The sequence below is a fragment of the Microchirus variegatus genome (genome assembly GCF_963457635.1).
Source record: "Microchirus variegatus genome assembly, chromosome: 5".
NCBI lineage: Eukaryota > Metazoa > Chordata > Actinopteri > Pleuronectiformes > Soleidae > Microchirus > Microchirus variegatus.
In genome coordinates this window covers 32,068,137-32,096,052 of record NC_139806.1, presented here as the reverse complement: position 1 = coordinate 32,096,052, position 27,916 = coordinate 32,068,137, and the positions used below count along the sequence as shown (strand labels likewise).

The 27,916-nt window shown below is 40.6% G+C and overlaps 1 protein-coding gene across 1 annotated transcript; it reads left to right on the top strand.

Moving 5' to 3' along the window:
* Positions 1 to 728: 728 nt before the first annotated feature.
* On the top strand, positions 729 to 27,520 carry itgb2 (integrin, beta 2; the record flags this gene model as incomplete). Its single annotated transcript, XM_083889728.1, has 15 exons — positions 729 to 765; positions 3,066 to 3,163; positions 6,581 to 6,782; positions 6,865 to 7,035; positions 7,971 to 8,212; positions 10,833 to 10,991; positions 11,111 to 11,206; positions 11,302 to 11,391; positions 11,485 to 11,622; positions 13,407 to 13,597; positions 14,774 to 15,006; positions 20,967 to 21,186; positions 23,308 to 23,522; positions 25,054 to 25,220; positions 26,693 to 27,520. The coding sequence occupies 15 exons, from the start codon at positions 729 to 731 to the stop codon at positions 26,756 to 26,758; spliced, it is 2,325 nt and encodes a 774-aa protein (XP_083745854.1). The 3' UTR covers positions 26,759 to 27,520.
* Between the last annotated feature and the right edge of the window lie 396 nt (positions 27,521 to 27,916).

Sequence of the window (27,916 nt, the reverse complement as noted above, 5' to 3'; positions counted from 1 at the left end):
GTGTGACTTTTTTGTCAAATTTTGGCATTTCAATTTTTTCCCCAAAAACTGTAACATTTTGAACGACATAGTATAGTATGACGTTTTTGTCAAATTTTGGACCAAATTTTTTTGGAAAAAATTGTCAAATTTGGGACAGCATATATGTCATTTTTGTCAAATTTTGGACCAATTTTCTTTTTTTTTTTAAATGGTCAAATTTGGGACGACATAGTATTGTACAACGTTTTTGTCAAATTTTGGACCAAATTTGGGACGGCATATGTAATTTTTGTCAAATTTTGGACCAATTTTTTTTTATTATTTTTGTCAAATTTGGGACGACATAGTATTGTACAACGTTTTTGACAAATTTTGGACCAAAAACTTTTTCCCCCAAATTTTTTAAATTTTTTTGATGATTTTCTGTTTTCTAATTATAAATATATGATCGTTCCTCATGAGCTTCCTTGTCAGCCTGGCTCAGAATGAGGAAATGTACAAATGACCCATTAGTTCACTGTTCCCCGCTGCCTTTTATGGTGTCAACTGTGTTGAAGCAATTTATAGCGTGTGTGTGTGTGTGTGTGTGTGTGTGTGTGTGTGTGTGTGTGTGTGCATACAGGAAAACATTATCATTATCAGTAATACACACTCAGTATAGCTCAACATGTGTGAAAGTCTTTTGATGGTTTAACATAACGGGTTTGTAGTTGCAGTCATGAGCTACTTGCTAAGGGTGAGTGGAAATGAAACGCTTGCTTTTTGATGATGAGTTGGCAAATGGTCAGAGAATAGGTGAACATTAAAGCTGTATTTTAGCAGATGTAGCGTTTTAGAATTTTATCACATTTGGACAGGTGGTAATATCAATGATGAAACTTTGGATTAGTGAAAGACGCACTTAACCGACTGATCCTCAATTGTTTGCACTTGCATTATATCACATTGTGTTATCAATGTTATTGTGATAATAATCTGTCTGACTCAAAACGTAGGTTTGCTGCACTTTCTGCAGAATATTCTGACCCTTTCACTTTCCCAAGATGTAGTGATGTATGAGTACGACAGTGTCGACTGTAAACAGAGCTCGTTTCTAATGAACTGTTATTGCATCACTCCTTCGTGGCCACAATTTCGCAACCTTCTTCATCTGGGAATCCGGGTCAAAAATATTATATTTATCTTCATGGTATTTAAAAGCAGAACTCAAGTGTTAAAGCTCTTAGAAAAGCTCCTGAGTCACCAGAAGATTTATGTTACAAATGATAAAAAAAAGTGTTCATAGTAATAACAGCATTATTAGTGACAGAATCGGTCAATTCGATTCATAGAAACGATCAAGTGAGGTTGTTACATAGACACAAAGTGTGCAGAAGTGTATTTAGAAAACAACATACTACATGGTGTGTTTTTTACTAATAAAACATCACTGTACACCTATATTATACTGACACATGACTGAAGTCAGATTGATCAAGTTATTGCATTTTGAAGGCGAGGTTCAGAGACTCGCAAAACTGTGATTTTCCGAATATTTGAGTGAGGCTATTGAAGTCACCCTCCGAGTTTAGTAATTTGGAACCATGTTAGTACAATATATGTGTATGTAAATGGGAAAAAGCTGTAAACTAAGCTAATGGCGCCCCCTGCTGGAAACCTACCACAGCTCTGCAGTCTCTTATCCAGTGCAACCATTTACAGTAGCAAAGTGAGGGTCGCCAAAGGAAAAAAAAAAGGGGGGGAAAAAACCAGAAAGAAATCCCATTTGTAATCATTTTAATGACCAAATTCACAGTTCTACAGTTTAACGTTAAGTAATATGAGCGTTAATATAAAGCAATTTAAGTGTTAATATAACTTAAGCCTTAATATAATAACGCTTTATAATTTACTGGGTAATTACCCAGTATTTTGGCCATTGTTCTTACCTTCTAATTACAGGTTAATACCAAGTAACACATTTCTGTTACCATATATTTACTGGGTAAATAGCTAGTAATTGGGGGCTGTAGCTACCTGCTTATTACCAGCTTATAACACAATAATACACTAAAATTCACCTTATAGAAACCAGGTAAATACCCAGTATTTTTGTTTACACTTATTGGTCTGTATCCAGTAATGTCCAATAAACATTTAACAAGCTTAGTAGCTCCTGGATTAAAACTATCAACTGTAATCCATTGCGGGGCCGCCAGAAATGTTTCTGCGGGCCGCCATTGGCCCCCGGGCCGCACTTTGAGAACCAATGCTGTAAAGTGTTACTGTAGAAAACACTAATTGTACAAATATTTGACTTGGAGACGCCAGTCAATGCTCTGCACCCCTTCTCCCTTTTTATGTATTGTGTTATTTTAGTACTATTGTATTGTATTGTAAGTGTTCCATCCATATTTTTTAAACAATCTCTTAGAACTGATAACGTTGGGAAAGAAGCTGGAGAAGCCACAGACAAAGAGAACAGAAGGACACATTATGGAAAACCATGAAAACTCCACACACAAAAACACCTATAGTTGGTAGAGATGGTTCAGATGCCGTCCAGCTTTAAATCAACCAATATAGTCCTGCATTTAAATGTTCATATTTTATTGTACTGATCAAATAAATGTTTTTTCTTTTTTGTCATCAGGAGATGAATCACTGTGGGTTATTTCTTCTACTCCTGCTGATGAGTAGAAATGGTGAGCTTTCATATCCCTTATTGACATGTGTTTGAATAGTTCATATAAATCCCGAAAGAGAGTTTCAAAATTATTGTTTAAGATTTACATTTAAATACCTCATGTAAAAGGAAGGGAAGTGCTCGTTCTTTATATTATTTATATTTTCCTGCTGATGTCTTAATATTTTAGCTATATTTATTTTAGGCCATCATATTTCTAAGCTACACATACTGTACATGCAGTGTACAGGGATGCAGGGATTTCCCAACATCACCTTAATCTGTTATTGACAGAATATAATGGTGAATAAAAAAACATTAGCATCAGAAAGCAACACTGAGCACCAGTAGTATTGATGGATATTGAGCTCCCTGGTGGAGTGCGTGTGCTGAATAAAGTGTGTGTTTTTTCTTGCAGGACCGTGTCAACAAGCGGAAGTTTGCTCAAAGTCGGTGATTAACTCCTGCAATGACTGTATCAAATCTGGACCATACTGCGTTTGGTGTCAGCAGCTGGTAAGAAGTGACATTTACTCTAAAATCAATTGTATGTGTTTATACCAGGGGTTCTCAAAGTTTTTGATACCTGAGGGCCAATTTAGGAACCCAACATTGGACTGAGGGCCACCAAGGGATAAAAAACAAAAATAAATCCCATTTGTAATAATTTTAATGTCCAGATTGCAGTTCTACAGTTTAGCTTTAAGTAATATTAGCATTAATATAATGTAGTTTAAGCATTAATATAATTTACTGGGTAATTACCCAGTATTTTGGCCATAGTTCTTGCTTTCTAATTACAGGTTAATACCAAGTAACACATTTCTGTTACCATATATTTACTGCGTAAATAGCTAGTAATTGGGGGCTGTAGCTACCTGCTTATTACCAGCTTATAACCCAATAATACACTAAAATTCACCATATAGAAACCAGGTAAATACCCAGTATTTTTGTTTACACTTATTGGTCTGTATCCATTAATGTCCAATAAACATTTAATAAGCTTAGTAGCTCCTGGATTAAAACAATCAACTGTAATTCATTGCAGGCCGCCAGAAATGTTTCTGGGGGCCGCCATTGGCCCCCGGGCCGCACTTTGAGAACCAATGGTATATACAGTACATCTATAAATATAGGTACCCGGTACATATATCGACGTAGCATGTGTAGCTGTATAAGGATGCTGTATTTTTGTAGATGTAAGATCACAGATGTAACATGTCTATACATATATAGTTATATAGATAATCTGGTTGATGTGTCCACCTCGGTATCTCCACCAGCAAGTCAGCAGTCCTGAGAGACTGCCGTTCACAAAGAGAGGCTGAGTTGAAGGTGCTCACCAGTTTTATAGTGAACGTGAGAGGTCTTGAGCCAGGTTTGACCAATGACCTTTGAGCCCTGGTCACCGGGGTGTGAATTCTGTGGGGATCCTGGAAGATGGAGGTGTGACAAAGGACCTTTGTTCTGTCTTTGACTCAGCCACATGGGGAAAACATGTTTCGGTGCCCAAAATGTGGCCCAAGGAATCAAAATGTCTTCTTAGAGACGAAGGCCCTACAGGTGTTACTGCCTACTCATCTTCGCAGTGATGGTGACCATGTTGTGCTGAGGCAGGTTGTTGGATGAAACTGTCCTTTTCTGGTGGTCCTTCACGATGAGGCATAGCTGCCAACTCTCACACATTGGACTCGTAAACGATAAGTTATGCCCGCAGAGACTGTGAGGAGTACAATATCCAACTGTCTTTGATTGAGCCAATACGTACATGGGCTGAGTTTGTGCGTTAAGCCCAATTTATACTTCTGCGTAAAGTGCTCTGCGTAGGCTACGTAGAGACTCTGCGTCGACGCAGAACCTGTCGAAGAGCCTCTGCGTCGTCTCCGTCTGCACGAAATATTTTTTAAGTGTCCCTCACTCCGTCAAGGGACAACGGAGACGGCAAGAGCTGCGATTGGTCCTCAGGACAGGCTGAGCTAAGCTGCTCTGTGCCGGCTCACAGTGCGCTCCGGGCGTCCTGACAGAGGCGGAGCTGATCCCCGCCGATAACGCCGCTGCCGAACTATAAATACGTCATATCTTTACACACACAGCACATGTTTAGACCCTAAATGGCCAATTTCTCGCCTCAAATTATCTTGAAACTGCGTTCCGTCACACAGAAAAGTGAGAAACGGCCACTGTTTCAACAACAACAGTCTTTCTCTCTCTTTCTTTCTCGGACGCCATTGCTCACTGTAGCCAGAAGCACAACAACCTTGCGCAGCGACCCCTACTGATCGGGCGGGAAATTGCAGCGAGTGTCCGTCACGTCGACGCAGAAGTATAAATGCTCGAGGCGTCTCCGTGGTGACGCAGACGGATAACGCATACGCAGTCGGAGAAGTATAATGTGGCCTTTAAGCGTATGCCGCGAATATCATCAAATCCTCTGAAAACGTTTGAAACCCGCTCGCACTCGTGATACCGAATAGACAATTCGGTTACGATCGGTTGCGTCATCCTGGACTGAGCGGGAAAGAGAGGTGTCTGAGCATCGACGGTTCAAAGAATTAAGCCAAGCACATGCGCAGAACGGAGTTTCCGGTACAGGTCGGTAATGACATGCACCACACTGACGCTCCAACCACCAACCGGCGTTATTACAGCATAGATCTTCTTTTGCGTCTTTTATTCTCTTTCTAATCTAATCGTTAAATCTTCTCCTGACATAAAGCATATTGTATAAAGCATTGGTTCGGTGCGGCCGAACAATGGAGGCCCGCAGAAACACTTCTGGCGGCCCCGCGGTGAATTACAGTTGATAGTTTTAATCCAGGAGGTACGAAGCTTGTTAAATGTTTATTGGACATTACTGGATACAGACCAATAAGTGTAAACAAAAATAGAGTATTTAAATGGTTACTATATGGTGAATTTTAGTGTATTATTGGGTTATAAGCTGGTAATAAGCAGGTAGCTACAGCCCCCAATTTCTAGTTACCCAGTAAATACATGGTAACAGAAATGTGTTACTTGGTATTAACCTGTAATTAGAAGGTAAGAACAATGGCCAAAATACTGGGTAATTACCCACAAAATTATAAAGCGTTATTATATTAATGCTTAAATTACATTATATTAATGCTTATTACTTAACGCTAAAATGTAGAACTGCAATCTGGTCATTAAAATAATTACAAATGGGATTTATTTCAGTTTTTTCCCCTTTGGCGGCCCTCAGTCCAATGTTGGGTTCCTAAATTGGCCATCAGGTATCAAAACTTTGAGAACCCCTGGTATAAAGCATTAATAAGCTTGGGATGCATAAAATATTACTATAAATAAATATATTGGCTGTAGCCAGTAGACGTGGATCATGTCCTGGTGCTGTCCAGCGCTTCATTTTGGCCATTTTCATATCTGCCATTATGATCGTCACTGGATCTCGTTCTGGGATGTCGTGCTGCCAACTTAGTAACTGTGTCACTATATTTAGTCTCAGCTATGGGTGGGTCTGTTACTATTTTACTACCCTCCCACTGAGTCGAGATCTTGATGGAGAATATCCTGTTTATTCTTTAGCCCTCCATCTCTTTCATTTACCTCTTCAGTCAGCAGGGGGCCGTACCTATGTTCCCCGGGTCCTATGTTCCCCGCTTTGTATGTGACCGGGGAACATAGGACCCTTTCTCTAACCCTAATCCTCCTAACCCTACCCTTTTTCCCCCGTCACATACAAAGTGGACCTTTTTTGGGAAAAACAGGGAACATGGGACCCGGGGAACATAGGTACGACCCCGTCAGCAGGCTGTTAGCCTTTGTTTTCTCTCATACCACCGCTGTGGAGAGAGCTTGTTGTATCATCGAGGCAACTCTCTTTTTTTTTCATACCTGTAGATTGAATACATGGCTAATACATGGTTTGTGTTGTTTTTCCCCTTTATTTAGAATTTCACCAAACCTGGTGAGCAGGAAGCAGCGCGCTGCGACACCAAAGCTCAGCTGATGGCGAGAGGCTGCAAAGACGTAGAGATCATCTCCCCCAGGAACAGACTAAGAATCATCGCCAACAAACCACTGTCGAGTTCATTCAACCAGCAGGAGCCCGTACAGCTCAGTCCACAGAAGATCAGTCTGAAGTTGAGACTTGGTCAGAGGAACCACTTCAATAATCACGTCTCTGCGCATCCGACGTCTCTCTTCAATCATCTCCTCATCTCTTGTGTTTGCAGGGCTTCCCACCACCTTCAGTGTTACTTTTAAAAGAGTAGAGGGTTACCCTGTTGATCTCTACTACCTGATGGACCTGTCTTACTCCATGAAAGACGACCTGGAAAATGTCAAAGGACTGGGCCAGAGTCTGTTTGCAGCTTTGAAGCGTATCACTGCTCACGCTCAAATTGGTAAGAAGACTGAACTCTTCATCTTGTATCTTCATTCATATCCATCCATCCATTATCTACCGCTTTATCCTCCACCAGAGGGTCGCGGGGGGTGGAGGCGCCCAAAGTCTCCTATCTCAGCAGACTTTGGGCGATAGGCGGGGTTCACCCTGGACAGTTCGCCAGTCCATCGCAGGGCCACATATAGAGACAAACAACCAATCACTCCCACACTCACACCTACGGTCAATTTAGAGTGACCAATTCACCTAATCCCCATATCGCATGTTTTTGGACTGTGGGAGGAAGCCGGAGAACCCGGAGGAAACCCACGCACACACAGGGAGAACATGCAAACTCCTTGCAGAAAGGCACTTGTTCCGAAGTTGTTCCAAACGGGGCTCGAACCCAGGAACCCGGGTCTTCTTGCTGCAAAGGCAAGAGTGCTAACCACTACACCAACCGTGGGATTCATTCATATGAATCTGTCATAATTGGAAAAATACTGATGTATGCTAATTAGTCTATTGTCTGCCTCTGACCTGCCCTCTCACTCAAATTGCCTATTGAACAGAACAAATTTCAAATTTCAAAGTTGTGTGAAACAAGCCAAATATTTTGATGTACAAATGTTTTAAATCAGGTGAAAAATAAAGGGGGTGGTGACCCAAAAAAAAGGTACAGAAGAACAAGCGATTTTAACAAAGCTGTTGTTGTCATTGAACAACACATTGAAATTAAAATGATGATTGCTACTTCTGATCTAGGCAAATAAATAAAATGAAAACAAACATGGTCATGTACTGCCACACAACATGGACATGTTGGAACAATCTATAATCCAAGGAATAATCATATAAAAGTGTAATACATTAGCATTTACCATACAATTAGATTGATGTGAAATGTTACTGAAATGGAAAAAAAATAAATCAAAGCTATTTCTATGACTCCAGGGTTCGGTGCCTTCGTTGATAAGACGGTCCTTCCTTACACGAACACCAATCCAGAGAAACTGAGGCGACCATGTGACGACCATAACGAGCAGTGTCAGGCCGCCTTTGGTTACAGGCATGTTTTGAGCTTGACGCCTAAGGAGGAGGACTTCAAGAGCAAAGTGAAACAGCAGTACATCTCTGGGAACTTGGACTCTCCAGAGGGAAGCCTGGATGCAATAATGCAGGCTGCTGTGTGTGGGGTAAGAACCCTAAAGTATGACTCAACCTCTAAACCACTTTTTTTCAGGTGTAAACCAGAGTATACAGGTATCTGGAAATGTTATTTGTTGATCCAGGGGCAAATCTTGACAATTTGGTAGTGAAATTATGCATATTGCAATAAAAATCGGTATCTTCTGCCTCTCTGGTCAAACACCAGCTACTGCATTCAAATTCTTGCCATTTTTCTACCATGGTCCCAGCTTGCCTTGCCTCGCTTTAGGTTGGTTTTCCACTACAAAAATATTAAAGCGGAACTAGACCGGAAGTTCCTATTATCGCTGTTTTTTTTGGTGTGTATCTGCGTCATTACCTTGTTTATGAAGCCCTGACGGTTCGAAACAAACAGTTCAGCCATTGCTGAGAACGTTGTGTTTTATTGTAATCTCGGGGCTCAACGAGATCACTGAAAATCCCGTAATAGTTACGTAAGCAGCGGTTCTCCTGAACAACCGATCGTCCTCCTCGGGGCGGTAGTCCGGGCACATCCGGTTACGTACATTGAACCGCAGAAGAAGAAGAACGTCCGTTGTGGAGGTGTTTCACGAGCAACAGTGTCTTCTGACTCTGGGTCTGACTCTGGTTTAAAGTCATAAAGGGACTGCGGCGGGGAGTCGTGAAGAAGCTATTTTTAAACACTGTTAAAACAATGTTTTGATAATTAGGAGCAGTGCATCCGCCGTTCCAGAGGAGGGCGCTGCGCTTCTGAGAACGGATGTGCTGGATAGTACTGGCCAATCACAAGACTCTGTCTTCTGGGGGTGAAAGTTCACTCTGAAGTCTCACAGCAGAAAAACACTGTCAGAAAAGAGGATTTCTATCGGCTAGTTTACAGAAACTAGGAGGTTTTTGACCATAAAAACAAGTTAATATTTGTAAGTAGACCTCCATAACTAACATTTATGTGCAACAGGACCACTCTATGTGACCTTTAACTACTCAACGAGTCATCACTGCCAACTGCCGTGACTTTGTTTTACACGCAACACACACAAACGAGTGACTTGTAAAGCAGTTGTTTTCAGCGAATCATTAGAATCCGTTAATTACAACACTTTGTTCAGTATTTCCTCCATGACCGGAGCACAGACTCTTGTGTATTGCCTCAGCTCGCTTGGAATCTCGGCAGAAAAGGTACTAAAAAAAATTTACCTGGTACCAGTTACTATAGTAGTCGAGCCGCCATTAATCTGCTCTTGCACCACTCTTTGGCGTTCTGCCGTCTAATCAGCATCCACACTGAAACGGGTTTATGTGAACGCGCATACTTTTTTGCAGGAGCGGCATTCTGTCCACACAGAGACAGTGGGGGGGGGGGGGGGGGGGGTGGCCTGAAATGGTATATTTTGAAAATGCCTCCCAGAGTGGAATAATCTCAATCTCAAAAAATCTCCCGGCCTTGCATTTACGCGTAGACAGCGAATACCATACTTTAGGAAAATGATCGACATCTTGTGTTTGGAGATTGTTTGACAGTGTCACCAACTACTATCAATGAAAAGAAACTAAAAAAGACGCTAGACAAAACCTATTTTTCCTTGACGAAATTCACAATCAGTGATTGTCCCACACACTGTCATCTACAGCTTGTTCTTGTCTTTTTAAGGTTGCTTTGTAGCATCTTCTTCTTACTTAAGCCCAATTTATACTTCTGCCTAAAGTTCTCTGCGTAGGTTAGTCTCCGACTGCACGAAATATTTTTTAAGTGTCCGTCACTCCGTCAAGGGACAACGGAGACGGCAGGAGCTGCGATTGGTCCTCAGGACAGGCCGAGCTAAGCTGCTCTGTGCCGGCTCACAGTGCGCACCCGACCGTCCACAGAGGCGGAGCTGATCCCCGCCGATAATGCCGCTGCCAAACTATAAATACGTCATATCTTAACACACACAGCACATGTTTAGACTCTAAATGGCCAATTTCTCGCCTCAAATGATCTTAAAACTGCGTTCTGGGAAACAGAAAAGTGAGAAACGGCCACTGTTTCAACAACAACTGTCTTTCTCTCTCGACGCCATTGCTCACTGTAGCCAGAAGCACAACAACCTTGCGCAGCGACCCCTACTGATCGGGCGGGAAATTGCAGCGCGTGTCCGTCACCACGACGCAGAAGTATAAACGCTCGAGTGGTCTACGTGGTGACGCAGACGGATAACGCATACGCAGTCGGAGAAGTATAATGTGGCCTTTAGGGGTCGCCACAGTTGATCATCTGCCTCTGTCTTGTCCGATCCCTTGTTTGTGTCCTCTTCAGTCACCAACTGTCCTCATGTCCTCCTCCACACAATCAATGAACCTTCCCTGCGGTCCAGCTCTTTTCCTCCTGTCATGGCAGCTTCATCTCCAACATCCTTTGTCCAATACAAACATCGAACCTTTCTTACTTTCAACCTGAGCTGTCCTTGAAATACACTCATTTCATGCTTTGTAGTAGTATTTTATATTTGTAGTAGTTGAGTAGTAGTCTAAGCTTCATATCATGGACTTTATCCTTATCAAGGACAGTGACTTTTGCACTTTTGTGTAGCTGCTTCGGGGGAATAGCCAATAGGAGGCGCCCTCACTCGATGAATGGTCAAAAATGATGATGATGTTGTTGTTTAGGACATAATCGGATGGAGGAACAGCAGCACTCGGCTGATTGTACTAACCACTGATGCTGGATTCCACATGGCTGGTGATGGAAAACTGGCAGGAATACTTGAACCCAATGATGAACAGTGCCACATGCAATCCAGTCTTTATGGCAGCAGCAGTAATCTGGTGAGTATGGAGCCACATGTTATACTATCCAAGGGCAAAGCTTTGTATTATTTGCCTCCATAATTATTAATTCCGAAAAGTGTTGGTTCAAGTCAAATGTTTATATTTGCTGCATAAAGGACTACCCGTCTGTGGGACAACTGGCCAGGCAGTTGGAAAAAAACAACATTCAGCCTATATTTGCTGTGACAAAAAATATGGAGGATGTGTACAAGGTAAATGAAAATCTACTACTACTGTTTACTCATAAAAAAAACCTATACATTCTCACACTCACCGGAATGTATCGCACCACCACGTTCTCTCTCAGCAACTCTCGAAAATGATTCCAAAGTCAGAGGTGGGAGTTCTGACAGCCAATTCTGACAACGTGGTCAATCTCATTGAAAGTGCCTACAAGGTGAGTCTTAGCTCCGTCACCCATTGAGCTACATGTGACCAACGTGTTATCAACTGTATCTACTAATGCTCTCAAATATGTCCTCCGTGACAGCGACTTTCCTCCAGCGTTACTGTGACCCACGACACTCTCCCTGACCAGGTCAGAGTGGTCTATACTCCGATCTGCAGTAATCCAGGACCGGCGGGTGAAAGCAAAGGGATTTGTAACAACGTCCACGATGGAGACGAGGTCAGTTCTTTGGAATCTCTGCGGAGATTCTCATTCATCCAGGTCACCATTATCAGAATTAGTAATCGTGAAGTACATGTACACATACAGGGAATTAGACCTGGTGTTTTGGTGCATTTAAATAGATAGTGGGGATCAACAGCTAGTGGCAATAATTTGATTGATAAAAATAATTAAATCATTATTTATGAATTTATTAAATATTAATTTTATGAGATCGGGGCACTGCCCTGAAACAGCGAAAATACAAACAATCTATGCCTTTAAAATCAGTCTAAACAAGGCAATCAGGGATAGCAGACATCACCCCATTCATGCAACAAGCCTCTGGCGGCCTCTGTTGGCCATATCGGCAAGTGCAGAAACACAAACAGACAGACAGACAGACGGAGCCACTAAAAACAATACTTCCCTCCCGATCCGTGGGTTGAAGTGATAATCACTGTAATTGACCGCGACATCAAAAGATATCCCAATTAAACAGTAATGAAGGTAGTTGTGACTAGTATGCCTAGAATGCATTGCAGCGCAAGCATCTATTGATATTGTCTTTGTTTTTCTTCTTATTATTGTTACTATTATTCCTCTTCCCCTCGTTTGGCGCCTCCTCCCACAGTTTTGAGAAGACCCCCGCATATCAAAATGTGTGGTTTGAATGGGAATCGTGTGCTATGACTTTTTCTAAGTGTTTTTCGAGTAACCACGGTGACAAAAATCGCAAAAAAACGTGAATAATTTCCACAAACACAAAATGAGAAACTGTCAAAAACATGATCAGAATGCAGCCCACGTTTCACAGTAGGGACCTGAACCCTTCATACCAGAGACCCGCCCTGAAAATGTCTGCAAAAGATGACCTACCAACAGGAAGTGCAACGCCCCAAAACAGGAAGTTAAATGTAACTTAGCCATACATTGCCCGATCTGCACGAAATATGATATGTGAGACAAGGGAACTACCCTGAACACGTTTACGGACTTTGCCCAAAAAAATCAGCAGCAAGAAGCAGGCACAATCGATATTTTGCCCCAGAATTTTCGAGGTATTGACTGGTATTGTTAACAATGGATAGCCCAGCTTCCATGATTTTTTTTTTTCCCTGACCTTCTCTGGGTATCTGGGAACTTGGAGGTGATGTCATTCCCAACTCTGACATCTGAGTAATGAAGGAACATTGTTTCATTTGCCATCTTCAAATCCCACCTGAAAACCCACCTTTTTAAACAGGCCTACTCCCTCTGACTCTTTAACCCTCTACCCGTTGCTCTTACCTTTTTTGTTTTGTTTTGTTTTGTTTTTGTACGGCGACCTTGAGTGTCTTGAAAGGCGCCTTAAATATAATGCATTATAATGTAAATGGAGCGAACACTGTCATTTCCTGGGTTTTACCTCAAACCTTCAGAACTGAAGAAGCCTCTTGGATTAGAGGTGAGATATCCCTGGGCATTTTAAACAGGAAGTGCAAACAAACTTTGCCGTGCAATGATCGATCTGCACGAAACATGATATGTGAGACCAGGGACCTGACCTGAACATGTCTGCAAAACATGACCTCCCAACACCGGCATAGGGCAGCATTCGTTGTGTTTTGGTAATAGACCAGCATTAGCAAAACACAACATATGTTGTGTTGGGATGTTTACCAAAAAAAAATACAGACAAATCAAGGTAATTACGAGTTACAGTATGCTCACTTTTCCCATGACATAATGACAGAGACCACCATTCATTTCTGTGTATGTGCTCACTGTTGTAATTCTGTCCGACTCCCCCCCCTTTCCAGATCTCTTTTAATGTCACTGTGACAGCACACTCTTGTATGAAGGGCCAGTCGTTCACCATCAGTCCACTGGGCATTAAAGACACATTGACGGTGAGCTTGTCGACAAACTGCGAGTGTTTGTGTGAGGACCCCAATGACAGCACACACTCTCACTGTCAGATGAAGGGGAGAGTCAGCTGTGGCATTTGCAGGTAAGAAAGTGCAGGTTGCATCGTTATCTCAATGTTATTATGACTTACGTAAGCTTTTATTCTTATTTTATTCTTTTTATTCTAAGTTAGAAGTCTGATTTTTAGCATTTCACATCTGGTGTTCTTTGAGCCCTCCTATATGTCATGTTGTTAGTGGCTTAATGTAAATTGTATGTGTATTTTAACTGCTTTTATATTAACACAAAAACCTTTGTCAAAGTAATTTGGTTTATAATACTACTATACTATACTGCACGATAGATCCCCTTTGTCACTGAGTGGAATTAACACACATTGCAGCATATGTCGATATACATTTATTTCTTTCATAATCAATGAATATCTTGATTATTATTATTTTATGAACTGTTTGGTCCAGAAAATGTTGAAAACAGTAAATCAGTATATTACCAGCATGAGGTCCGTAAGGTGTGGGTGACCAAAACAATAAAAATGTATGCATGTAAGTGAGTACTGTATGTGTGTATGAATGCATGCATGTATGTACAGCATGTACTGCACTGCAGGCATGCATTAGGGATGCATTGATTTTTGATTATTTGATTAATTGATGGACTGGTGAACTGTCCAGGGTGAACCCCGCCTATCGCCCAATGTCAGCTGAGATGGGCACAGCACCCCCCCGCGACCCTCATGTGGAGGATAGAGCAGTAGATAATGGATGGATAATAATAATAATTGCTTAATAAATTAATTTGTGTTTTTTAAATAACAACCAAGCTGTCTGATTTTTCAGCTTCTAAAATGTGAACGTTTTCTTGTTTCTTTGCTACTTATGACAAAGAAATCACTAACCCTTTAAGCCCTAAGACTATTTCTGCCCAAAAATGACGTTAGTATAATCCCTGTGACCACAAGGTCTATCTGAATACTTTTAGTAAATGGAACACTTGCGGGATTTGCTAAGGTGTAAATAACAAATTATTTTGGTTAAGGACAAAACAAGACACGTGAGAACATCATTATTTCCCTCTTTAGTAAACACTGATTACCATCTTTCAATGGGTGTGTATGTTAAAAGTTCACTTCCCAAAGAATCTGCCCTTTCTTACACTTCAGCATTTTACACTTCAGCATGCATTATTTCGGCTATTTATCTTCACTTGTGACAGATTTTATAGGTTCATTTATTCATTTCTTCGTGTCGTCGTTTAGCTGCGACGAAGGCCACATCGGTCAGTTCTGCGAGTGTGCCATCGGCGAGAAAAGTGGCCACTCCTTACGGGCGACCTGTCGGAGGGATAACGGCACAGAGTGCGAGGGTCGAGGAGACTGCGTGTGCGGTCGATGCCGGTGCCACACCACAGAGAGTGGGAAAAGTTACCATGGTGACTTTTGTGAGTGTGATGACGAGCACTGTGAAAAGTTCCAGAATAAGCTGTGTGGAGGTACAGTTTTACTTATTACATGATCGTGTTCATCATAACGTGTATTTTTTGTGTTTTAAATGTTATTTTCTGATAACTTTGATTGTATATCATTTCAGTCAGACATTTCAAACAGTTTAGTTTAGTTTAGTTATTTAACCTTTATTTAAGCAGAGGGGGAAAAACAGAGCACAGTTACATTTAAACAAAGTTCAGTTCTGACCCTTGCGACAGACAGTGAGAGAACGTCCTGGGAACAAAGCTGATTCAGATGTCCACTGATTGATAAAAGTCAACAGGTACAAGGGGAGAAGACCAAGAATAGCTTTGTAAATGTTTATCCGCCAATGTTTTTTCAGAATTCCAATCAACACGCTCATATACAAAAATGAGTAAGAGATTGCAAGTTGGTGATAAACCAACACTAACCCGAACCCCTAACCCTAACCTGAACCTCAAACCCCGAACCTTAACCCTAACCCTAACCTCAGGACCATGTGATACACAGTATCAATGGCATGTGGACTCTGGGATGAGGTGTGCATGTACACAACATCTCCATAGCCCACAACCGACAGAAAAGTGGCAGCAACCACTCTTTTTAGATTAAAAAGTAAGACATATGATTTAATCCTGAAATGAAAACCCAGCTGATTTATATGTGGAGTAAAAAAGGAGCGATTCATCATTTAAAATAACAAGATATCTGTACTTGGTGCTTGGTGTTGGCATTTGAAAAGACCATGACTTTAGTTTTGTCTGCATTTAACACCAGTTTTAAATGATAAAAGTATTAAAAAACCAGTGGTAACTGGTCAAGTGCTTGGGTTGGGGTGGGAGCTGTGCAGTACACAGTGTCATCAGCATTACATTTTGATCAATATTATTAATATTGAGGATAAAAAGTGAGCCCTGAGGCACTGCTTTTGTTACTTTACACTGCATTCTGTTTGTTAAGTCGTTTTGAAACCAATGAACAGTTTCTGGATACAGACCTTATCTAGCAAGGCTACTCAATAGCAGTGTATCAAACAAATGTTAGACTGTTTATTGCATCAGAATAGAAATGGTTATGGCGTCCAGGCTCTGAGTTAATCACTCCCCAGATATTTCACACTGACATTTCCCTCTCATGGAGTCTGCAGACTATAACTCATTTTTTTTTCATAGTTCACTCTTGGGTTTCTCTTTCTCGCTATAATCTAGACTCTTGGACTTTCTATGTGCAACATGTAATTATACAATTACTAGTGCCCTGAGATAATGTATGTTTTAATTTGGACAATGCAAATATATTGGAATTAAATGTAATTAATAAAGGTAATCACATAAGGTGAAGGTAGGGTAAAGAAATAGTACAGTAAATGGAAAAAAAAAACTACAGTGGCCTGTAAGTGTCAAACAATATTAAAAAGTGTGAAACATTTTTTCAAAAAATTTGCATTCATGACGAAACAAATTAGAATCCCTTTTACAAATCCTGAAACAAATCTACATTTTAGAAAAGAAAACACAAAACGTTGTGTTTCAGTATTTTCACATTTTGTGTTGTGTTCCTGCCTGCAGCACTGACTGTAGTGAACAACCCTCACTCATGAGGAAATTATCAAACATAAATAAAGCAGTCTCCAAAAGATCAATTAAATAAAAAACAGCATATAAAATATACACATCATTAAGCAACAAAATAAAGATATATTAAGGAAAAGAAAAGGGTCTTTAACACACACTGCAACTCACTCCCGTCAACTCATTTTATATAATTTTAATTAAACATATAATTAAACAACTATGACAAAAAAACTCAGAACAGAACATACCTTTCAGGAGAAAACAGGGAAAACAAACAGGCGTCACACAGTCCGCAACATGCATCTCGCTCCACTCTGCAGGATAAAAAAAAAACGGTAGGGATGGGCAAACGATACCGAGGCTTTGGAGCTTGTGTCGCTCTTCCTGAAGCAGGCTGGTTCGAAGCGCTGTGTCGAGGCTTGTATCAAATCTCCGCGATCACGTGACCGATGACGTTTGAAGCTTCACACGTCACAACGAACCACCGGAAGTGAGGTGACTGATTCGAAACTTTGGCGCGGCTTCGTTCTTTTTAAAGAGACCGAGATGCCCAGTGTTCCCCCCGCCTCATTGCGTTATTACAGACCTTTGACAGCGACAACCCTACTTGAGTGATGGAGAATCCGAGTGGAAGAAAGCGTTCCCGTGTATGGGAACACTTCGACCTTGTGTCACCCACTAAGGTAGGTGTTTTATAATCGGAATCAGAATACTTTATAGATCCCCGGGGAGAACTTGCTTTTGTTCCAGTTGCGCCGTGCAAAGTAGTAGAAAACGAGCTAAAATACAGTAAACAGATATATACAGTGAAATCATTAGCTTTACAAATGCGTAATTATAATTATGCTTTGTTTGTTTTGAGAGAGGAGTTATACAGTTTAATGGCCACAGGCAGGAATGAGTTCCTGTGGCGCTCACTTGTGCATTGAGGAGCAATGAGATATAATATATATAAAATAATATGGCATTGCAAAATATCTTCTTGTTACACTTACAAACATGTAATGGTTACAGAAAATGAATGAATGTTATGATATCGCTTGTATTATTTTCAACTTCATATTATCTTGACTGTTTTAATATCAGGTGTAAATAAATTTTTTAATGTTTATTTTTAAATTTAGGTTCAGTGCCTCATATGCTCACGAGAGCTGGTGTATGGGAATAACACCTCCTCTATGTTGCGGCATCTTCGTGCCAAGCATGAGGATGCAGCAACTTCTCAGCCGAGCACCTCAGCTGAAGCTCACCCTGCTGACCCTTCTGGTATTGTAACTATTTAATACAACCTATTCTTCAGTTGAGTCTATAAGATTTATATACAATAAGATTTAATATTGCACACGTAACCTAAATAATTTTCTTTCATCAGTGTCCAGGAAGCAACAGCTGGATGAGGCCTTGCTGAACCTAGTAATTGTGGATACACAGCCATTGTCTGTGGTGGAGAATGAAGGCTTTAGGGCCTTTGTCCACCTCCTGGATCCAACTTATACGATCCCAGGAAGGAAGGCCCTGAAACGGATGATGGAGGAAAAATATAAGATAAAAAAAGAGCAGGCCGTGGCAGAAGTGGCAAAGGCGTCCACTATCTGTTTAACCGCAGATATGTGGACCTCCATAAACATGGATGCCTACTTGGCAGTGACTGGGCACTTCGTCACAGAGGAGGTCCAGCTCAAAACGGTCTTGCTTGGTGTCAAGCAATTCCCCCGGTCCCACACTGCAGCACATATTGCAGAGGCCAAAGCCACTCTGATGGCAGAGTGGGGAATTCGTGCCAAAGTGAGGTGTCTGGTCACAGACGCAGCACCTAATATGGTTGCTTGTGCTACTATTCTGAATGTGCGTCACATTAACTGTTTTGCACACATGCTAAATCTGGTGGTAAAGAAGTCCTTGACGCAGACATCTGACCTGGATGAACTACGCACCAGGGCACGCAAAATCGTGGGGCATTTCAAGTCCAGCACCACAGCCAAAGAAAAGCTCTGTGAAATCCAGAGACAGATGGGCCGACCTGAGCACAAACTTGTGCAAGAAGTGGACACCCGCTGGAACAGCACATTCTCAATGTTCCAGCGGCTGTACGAGCAGAGGGAGCCCCTGGGTGCAGCCCTCAGCAGCCTCAACACCCCCCTCCTGCCATTTTCTGCGGAAGAATATGAAACTATTCATCAGTGCGTTTCAGTCCTCTCTGCCTTCCACCAGGCCACTGAGGAGATGTCAACAGAGAGGAGGGTCTCTGGATCAAAGGTTATACCCATGGTGAAAATGCTGAAGCACCAAGGTGTAAGACAGTGTGCTACAGTAACACACCATATCGCAAGCAACTTGGTTCACAACTTAAACACCAACCTGCAAGAGAAATGTGCCATGCTGGAAAAGGTAACATCGTTAACAATTTCAACATTAGTGGATCCCAGATTCAAAGAGGTGGGCTTCTGCAGCTCAACGAGCTGTCAGGCAGCGGTGGAAAGGCTCACTAGAGAATGTGCAAATATAATGCCTGCACCGGCTCTGCCACTGCCACCTGCAGAGGGTCCACCCCCTGTCCAAAACAACAGCCTCTGGGACCTACTCGATAACCATGTGGATGCACAACGTCCATCCAATTGTACCGCTAGTGCAATAGCAGAGGTCCAGAGGTAAAACATTTTAACTTTACATATTCTAATTCACTTTGTATTCATATCTTTCTGAAATGATCATGACCTTGCATTTTTTTCTTTACTTATCCAGATATCTGAAGGACAAACTACTGCCCAGGACAGAGGACCCGCTAAAATATTGGCTCCTCCAGAAGTCTGCCTACCCGCACCTTTTTATCATTGCCACGCAGTATCTTTCTACACCAGCATCCTCTGTCCCCTGCGAGAGGATCTTTTCTAAGGCTGGCGAGATCGTCAGCCAGAAAAGAAGCCGCTTGAAGCCAAGCACGATTGAGCAAATTTTGTTTTTAAATAAAAACATGTAATAAACTGTAACACAAGCATTCACAACATGACGAACAAAGAACAACAACACATCCCCAAGCACATATTCACTTTAATTTGACACTGTAGCACAAGCATTCACAACACAACAAGAACACATCCCCCAAGCACATTTCCCTTATGCACATATTCACTTTATTTTGACACTGTAGCACAAGCACAATCTCACATATTCACAAAAGTACCTCTACCATGTTGCATTTGAATCTTTTCATATTATGTTACATCACAATCATAAGTCATAACCATAAGTGGTTTCCACTGAATTGCATAAAAACTTCTCACAAACTCAGTCACACCTCCAAAACACATGTTTCAAGTAATTGCAGGTAATAACAGGACAACACATGTAACATTTTATTAGTCAATTGACATTTTATAATAACACTAATGTGTGAACAATGATTCTTAGAATGAAGACACATCTGCTTAATAATGACTTTATTGCTTTTGCGTTGGAACTGGAATCAATGATGTGTGAATCATTTGGAGGTTCATTGCTGCTATAATTGCAGCTGACCACTAGATGTCACTGGTAGCGTCTTTCTTTTGAAGCTTTGAAGCTTCGAATCTTTTTTCGGTACAATCAGGAAGAAGCCTCAAAAGCTTCATGAGGCTTCATTTGCCCATCTCTAAAAAAAAGAATTACCCCCCACATAGTGGTCAAACAGCGACACGCAGCGGTGTCCTTAGCTCACTGCCACTAGCATTAAGCTAACCCACGCACTCGTTCAAGCACATAAAAGTCCGTTTCTGTAACAATTTAACAACGTACGAGTTTACCTACACAATGAAGATTTAAACCAATGCACGTGCATTGTAACAAAACTATTTTAAAGTGACAACAAAAAGATTATTTTTTTAAAAATCAAAGGGAGAAAGATGCTAACACAACTTACCAGCTCAGAGCCTCAGTGCTCCCTGAAGCTCGACACACAGGTGCAACGCCAAATTACTCCCCAGGGAAACAAAAAATGTGGAACCTATTTACAATAAAAACAATTTTGGGGGAGTTCACAATAGAAAATGATGTGAAATAGATGGCCAAAATAAAATACAATAAAATAAAATGAATCTCGGCTACATATATATCAGTATAATATAAACCCTTAATAAACACTTTACTCACTACAGTTCACACGTTCATAACATACATCTATGCATATACAGTACGTGGCTCTTTTTTCCATCATATCCATTCACATGCTGCTGGCACAGCCACCATGAACAAGTTGTGTCTTGCCCATGGGCACATCAACATGTACAGCAGTAAACCTGCAGACGACCCTCTGAACTACAGCTGCAATTGGTTGGTTGATTGATTAGAGAAATGCACTAAAATGCAAGGAAATATAACACAGACGCGTATGTAAATACTGTTTGTAAAGTCCTAAGTCTCACCTGATCTCACAGGTAACGGTAACTGCATATGTGGCACGTGTACCTGCTATGATGGCTTCGAGGGCTCAGCCTGTCAGTGCAAGAAATCCGAGGAAGGCTGTCGTACGCTGAACAACTCCGTCTGCTTCGACCGAGGAACCTGCAAATGCAACCGCTGTCAGTGTAAGGGGGGATACCAGCGGCCACACTGCCAGCAGTGCCTCGGCTGCCCTGACCCATGCCAGACCAAACTGTGAGACTCCAAATTATTTTACTTTCAAATTATTTTTCAAGGATTCACTTAAAAGCAATGTTTAGTTTTCACTTTATTTATAGTATTTTTTTGGTGATTAACGGTTAACTGGATACTCTAAACCATTGGTTCTCAAAGTGCGGCCCGGGGGCCAATGGCGGCCCATAGGAACATTTCTGGCGGCCCGCAATGAATTACAGTTGATAGTTTTAATCCAAGAGCTACTAAGCTTGTTAAACGTTTATTGGACATTACTGGATACAGACCAATAAGTGTAAACTGTACAACTGTATTTATTATGTCATCAAATTTTGGATGACATAGTGACACAGTATAGTATGACTTTTTTGTCAAATTTTGGCATTTAAATTATTTCCCCAAAAACTGTAAAATTTTGAACGACATAGTATAGTATGACGTTTTTGTCAAATTTTGGACCACATTTTTTCGGGAAAAAATTGTCAAATTTGGGACAGCATATATGTCATTCTTGTCAAATTTTGGACCAAATTTTTTTTTGAAAGAAATTTTCAAATTTGGGACGACATTGTACAATGTTTTTGTCAAATTTTGGACCAAAAACTTTTTCCCCCCAAAAATTTAAAATTTGAAAGACATAGTATAGTATGACATTTTTGTCAAATTTTGGACCAAATTTTTTTTGAAAAAAATTGTCAAATTTGGGACGACATAGTATTCTACAACGTTTTTGTCAAATTTTGGACCAAATTTGGGACGGCATATGTAATTTTTGTCAAATTTTGGACCAAATTTTATTTTTATTTTATTTTTTTCAAATTTGGGACCACATAGTATTGTACAACGTTTTTGTCAAATTTTGGACCAAAAACTTTTTTCACCAAAAATATATTTTTTTTTTACGACATAATAGTATGACGTTTTTGTCAAATTTTGGACCAAAGTTTGTTTTTCAGAAAAATTGTCACATTTTGGACAATGTAGTATAGTATGTTGGTTTTGTCAAATTTTGGACGCCATAGTTATTACAAATGGGATTTCTTTCAGTTTTTTCCCTTTGGCGGCCCTCAGTCCAATGTTGGGTTCCTAAATTGGCCCTCAGGTATCACAACTTTGAGAACCAATGCTCTAAACTGAATGTAGGTGGAGGTGATGAAACAAAGGGAAAAGACAAAAGCAAGATTAAAAAAAACAACAATAATTACAACAAAGAAAAAAAAACACGATGCCAATACAAATAAGAGGCTGTGTTGCGTTGGAAGGAGTATGAATAATATGCTGTGACTCCAGAAAGTAGGTTATGGCAGCCAATAAGAGACGGCACATGAATAAGCAGTGCAATAGTGCACGTTTAGTGGTGATATGTAACTACAACACATATTTGTTTTATTTAAGTCTGGCCTTCCTCATAATCCTGAGCCACTGTCCCACTCCACATTATCATCTGTTTTTATTCTCTTCTATCTAGTTATAATCTTTTGTATAAATCTTGTTTAATCCATGTTTTATCACGTGTTGTTTTTGATTGTACAGTGACTATGAGAGTTCTCAAAGGGACATTTAAATAAAGAGTATTATTATTATTATGTATCTACGGTGGCCGACAGGGGCAAACGCACTGCAAACCCCCAAAACACCAGCAAATAAGAAAACGCCAGCATGTAAGAAAACGGAAATGCTCCGGGTCTGTGGGGGGCGCTGTCGTGCAGGTCTTCGACCAACCTGTTGACTCGCAGTGTTGGGCCAAAACTTTTTTTTTTTTTAACTTTATTTAAACTTTTCCAGTACACATATACACATATACAAAATACCTCAAAGGGAATATAAAATTGCATCTCGTCGATCTATTTATTCAAAATACAACAGTGAAAACAAATCAATCACAACAAGGCAATAAAGGCAAGTTAACAATCGAGGTATCCTTTCTAAATGACGAGATGCAATGTTATATTCCCTTTCTTATTTGCTGGCGTTTCGTTATTTGCTGTTGTTTTGGGGTTTGTAGTGCGTTTGCCCCTGTTGGCCACCGTATGTATCTCTTGTTTGCTTTTCTACTTGAATGGGGCTGGCCAGTACAAGCCTTTCATATATGAAATAAAATGAGAGATCTGAAGGCTTGACTCATTGTGATTTGTCTTTCAGGAACTGCATTGAATGCCTCGGATTTGAATCCGGCCCTTTGAAAAAGAACTGCTCTGCGGCATGCGGCCAGAGTGTCTATCATCAGAAGGTGGACCACTTCCTGTTAACAAGCAAGCAGTGTCAGCAGAAGGACTCGGAGGGCTGTTGGGTGACGTTTAAGCTCGACCAACTGGTCGGAGATGACAACTACAGGGCTGAGATTCTGAAAGAGCGAGGTAAGCTCCTGATGAAACAAGCTTTCATACCCATTAACCCACTGCCCAAGGACACATTGACATGTAGACACATTATCAACATTTCCCCAAATGCTACCACTTTTTAAAGATGGAAAACAACACAAATACAGACAAAATAAACCAGAAACAGAAGAGCAGTTTTGGGTGGGGTCGTACCTATGTTCCCCGGGTCCTATGTTCCCCGTTTTTTTCCAAAAAAGGTCCTATGTTCCCCACTTTGTATGTGATAGGGGGACATAGGACCCTTTTTTGAAAAAGGGTAGGGTTAGGGTTAGAGAAAGGGTCCTGTGTTCCCCGGTCACATACAAAGCGGGGAACATAGGACCCGGGGAACATAGGTACCCGTTTTGGGTCAGGTGTTGTCCAGACACACACTGCCATTTGAACTAAAGGAGCCATGGATCAAACCTCTCTTTGGTTGGAAGATGACCTCACAGACCATGAGCAGTGAGTCCGACGCCCCTTAATGGTTCACATGAATCATGGCACCCAATCAACCTGATCCACTCACAGTGAAATGCTATAGTAACTATAGTTATAGCTGTAATTGTGACCTTTTACTGTGGAGTCAGGACCTACACTGGCTCATCTTCAAACTGGAAGGTTGGAGGTTTGATTCCCTCCTCTCGAGATACTTGACCCCCAATTGAAACAAAAAACAAACTAAGGGTAAGGTTTTTCTGTTACCAGGCTGACAACCCACTGTTCCAGAACGCCACTACCACTGTGGCTAACCCCACTTTCACTGGAGAGTGAACGCCTCCCACTGCAGCACAGCCACCAATCTGCACGGCTCTGTGTTCAATTCACACGTGGTCGATTACTGAAAAAAAAAAAGTTTTGAACAACATAGTATAGTATGACGTTTTTGTCAAATTTTGGACCAAATTTTTTTGGAAAAAAATTGTCAAAATTGAGACAGCATATGTCATTTTTGACAAATTTTGGACCAAATTTTTTTTAGAATTTTTTTTTCAAATTTGGGACGACGTTGTACAACGTTTTTGTCAAATTTTGGACCAAAAACTTTTCTCCAAAAATTTGTAAAAAAAATTTGAAAGACATAAAAAAACGTCATAGTATGACATTTTTGTCAAATTTTGGACCAAATTGTTTTTGATTTTTTTTTTCAAATTTGGGACGATATAGTATTGTACAACGTTTTTGTCAAATTTTGGACCAAATTTGGGACGGCATATGTAATTTTTGTCAAATTTTGGACCAAATTTTTTTTTCAAATCTGGGACGACATAGTATTGTACAACGTTTTTGTAAAAATTTGGACCAAAAACTTTTTTCCCCAAAAATGTTAACATTTTTAACGACATAGTATAGTATGACATTTTTGTCAAATTTTGGACCAAAATTTGTTTTTCCAAAAAATTGTCACATTTTGGACAACGTGGTATAATTTGACCCCCAATTGATAAAAAAAACCATGAAATTAATAAATAACATTAATAAAAAAAACCTGTTGGCACACTTTTAACTCATTTATCATTCCTCCCAGTCTGTCCAGAGCCGACCAGCGTCATTGCTATAATCGGAGGCTCCATAGCAGCAGTGGCTCTTATTGGCTTCATGCTGCTGATGCTCATCAAGTTGTTGATCCACATAAGGGACCTGAAAGAGTTCCGGAAGTTTGAAAATGAAAAGAAAAAATCCAGATGGGCAGAGGTGAGATCCTTTCTTTTTTTTATGATTATTATCACGTTTAGATTGTTGTAACAAAGGATTGTATGGTCAACCCCTGACTGCTAATATATTTAACTGAACCTGAGTCCTGGCAGAAGGATGAAGAGATGAACAATTGTGAAGGGGGCAACTTTTAGATAAAATAACAAATATTAATATAACATTTAATCCCAGACTATCTTCGGAAAAGCTAAATAACACAAGACTACCAAAAGTCACTGAATAAGTGGCAATTGGACATTTTATTATGGTTTTCTTGGTCCAAGAGGCTTCTTCACTGTAACTAATCCTAATCCGTCAATGGTCAAAAGTCCCCTAAGGTCTTTAATAAGCACTTTAGCAATTAGCATGTCCACGTGGGACCCATAAGGACTGACAATATGGGTCCCAAGTGGGTTTGTTGCTGGTATCCATGCTGGTCCCGCACCCATTTGCCCACTTCGTACCCTTTCCAGGCTCCCTGGGTACGAATGGTCTGTATTTATAGATGAACTTTTCTAGTGATAACCACTGAAAGCCGATGGCACTTTCTATCACACATCTTTCATACCCATTCACACGCTCCCATCTGGAGCAGTCAACACGACTCACTCCACCCCTGAGCTCCTGGGTCAGGGGTCTGCAACCTGCGGCTCTAGAGCCTCATGTGGCTCTTCAGCCCCTCTGTAGTGGCTCCTTATAACTTTGAAGAAAACAACTTTTCATGTTATTCACACTTTTTTTGTCAAATTAAAGGCGTAACTATAAGTGTTTTTGATATTTTGTCCATCACATCCAATTGTAAAAACCTCCCCTGAAAGCCATTAAAGTGATGCATACATGAAGAAGTTCACATTTGGAGTCCTGTCCATTCTTAGATCCATGTACTTAGGCCAGGCAGATTTTTTTCAGACATAAACTACATAAAATTGTACATAACATTTCATCTCAAAGTTGTTTTTCTACACTTTAGAGGTTTGGTATCAAAATGCGACAAACTGTAGTTCTTTAAATATAGTATATATGTGTAAAACAACAACTTTACATGTGATTTTACCTTCATTTTAAGGATCAAATAGGTTTTGCGGCTCCAGAATAATTTTATTTGGGGGGAGAGGGGACAAAATGGCTCTGTTCATTCTAAAGGTTGCAGACCCCTGTCCTGGGTGAAGCTTCGGTGGGTACTAATTGGGCAGGGGCTTAAAGTGGGCAAATTATGCAGATCCCATAATGGTTTCAGTAACATTGGCCCCACATGGGAAACTCACAAGGGTGGGAGCACCATGGAAAACACAGACAAACTTGGGACCCATATTGTCAGCCCAAATATAACCCTTATGGGGCCCACATGGACATGCTGGCTACGTGGGGTGACAATATTGTCATTGTCGTTGTCAGTATTTTGCCCAACATTTGTTTTATGCTGAATTTCACTCACGAAAAACAAACTAAGAGTAAGGTTTTTCCGTTACCAGGCTGACAACCCGCTGTTCCAGAACGCCACCACCACTGTGGCTAACCCCACTTTCACTGGAGAGTGAACGCCTCCCACTGCAGCACAGCCACCAATCTGCACGGCTCTGTGTTCAATTCTCACATGTGGTCGATTACTGAAAAAAAAATCCTTTGCGATGTATTTGCAAATGTCCCCAGCCAGTGATAATAAGGATTTGCTTGGTAACGCGTATACTGATGGATTACACTTATTTATATGACTGAAATTGTATTGTTCTGTACATACACAGGGTAATTTGTGTATGAGTAATCCATTTTTTATTTACCGCTAATGATGATTTTACATGAAATATATATTAAATCTTTTTTTTTTCTACTTTTTCTTTATAATATATATTTCAGGTTCATATAAATGACATGATTAAAGGAGTTACACCTTTGCACCTCCTCTGGACTCTGTTAACATCCTTAGGCCCACACTTTTCAAAAGCCACTTTGCATTTTTTGCTGTTGTGTTAATACTGCTCTATTTTTAATGTCCTTTTATTCTTTGAGCATTGAAGTGCACATGTGTTTGTAGCAGCGGACAGTTTCTTTTGTCTCTTTTGCACAAGAGGAACTGGACTTGAAGGTGTGTGTGCTACAGCGAGTTGGTTCACCTTAGTCCACACTAGGGTCCACGTGGATGGGTGGATGATGAAATTTAAACAATTCATGAACAGCTGGTAATTCTGTCCCAAATTATTGGAGACTTTGACCAATCACAGAACTGTACATTTCACTGTGCAGACACATATAGCGAGAACACTGTTTTGGCCAACTCCAGTTGATAGTAAATAGAAAGGTGTACCAGGTATTTTAATGATATGTAATTCCACTGTTTAAAATATTGTATATGTTAACGATTGTTAAATAAAGTGCTCTTAAGACTTATATATTGTTTCTTTTTTTACCTGCTCAATTGTGTGTGTGAAGTGTTTTTGATTTGCATATTACAGTGGTATGCAAAAGTTTGGGCACCCCTGTACGTTTTCATGATTTTCCTTTATAAATCATTGGTGGTTTGAATAAGACATTTCAGTTAAATATATCATAGGAGACAAACGCTTCCTATAGCTTCCAATTAGAGTCTGGATTCTGGCTGAAGGTATTTTGGACCATTCTTCTTTACAGAACATCTCCAGTTCAGTCAGGTTTGATGGTTTCCGAGCATGGTGCTTTAGCATACCTTAAGAGACTCTGTT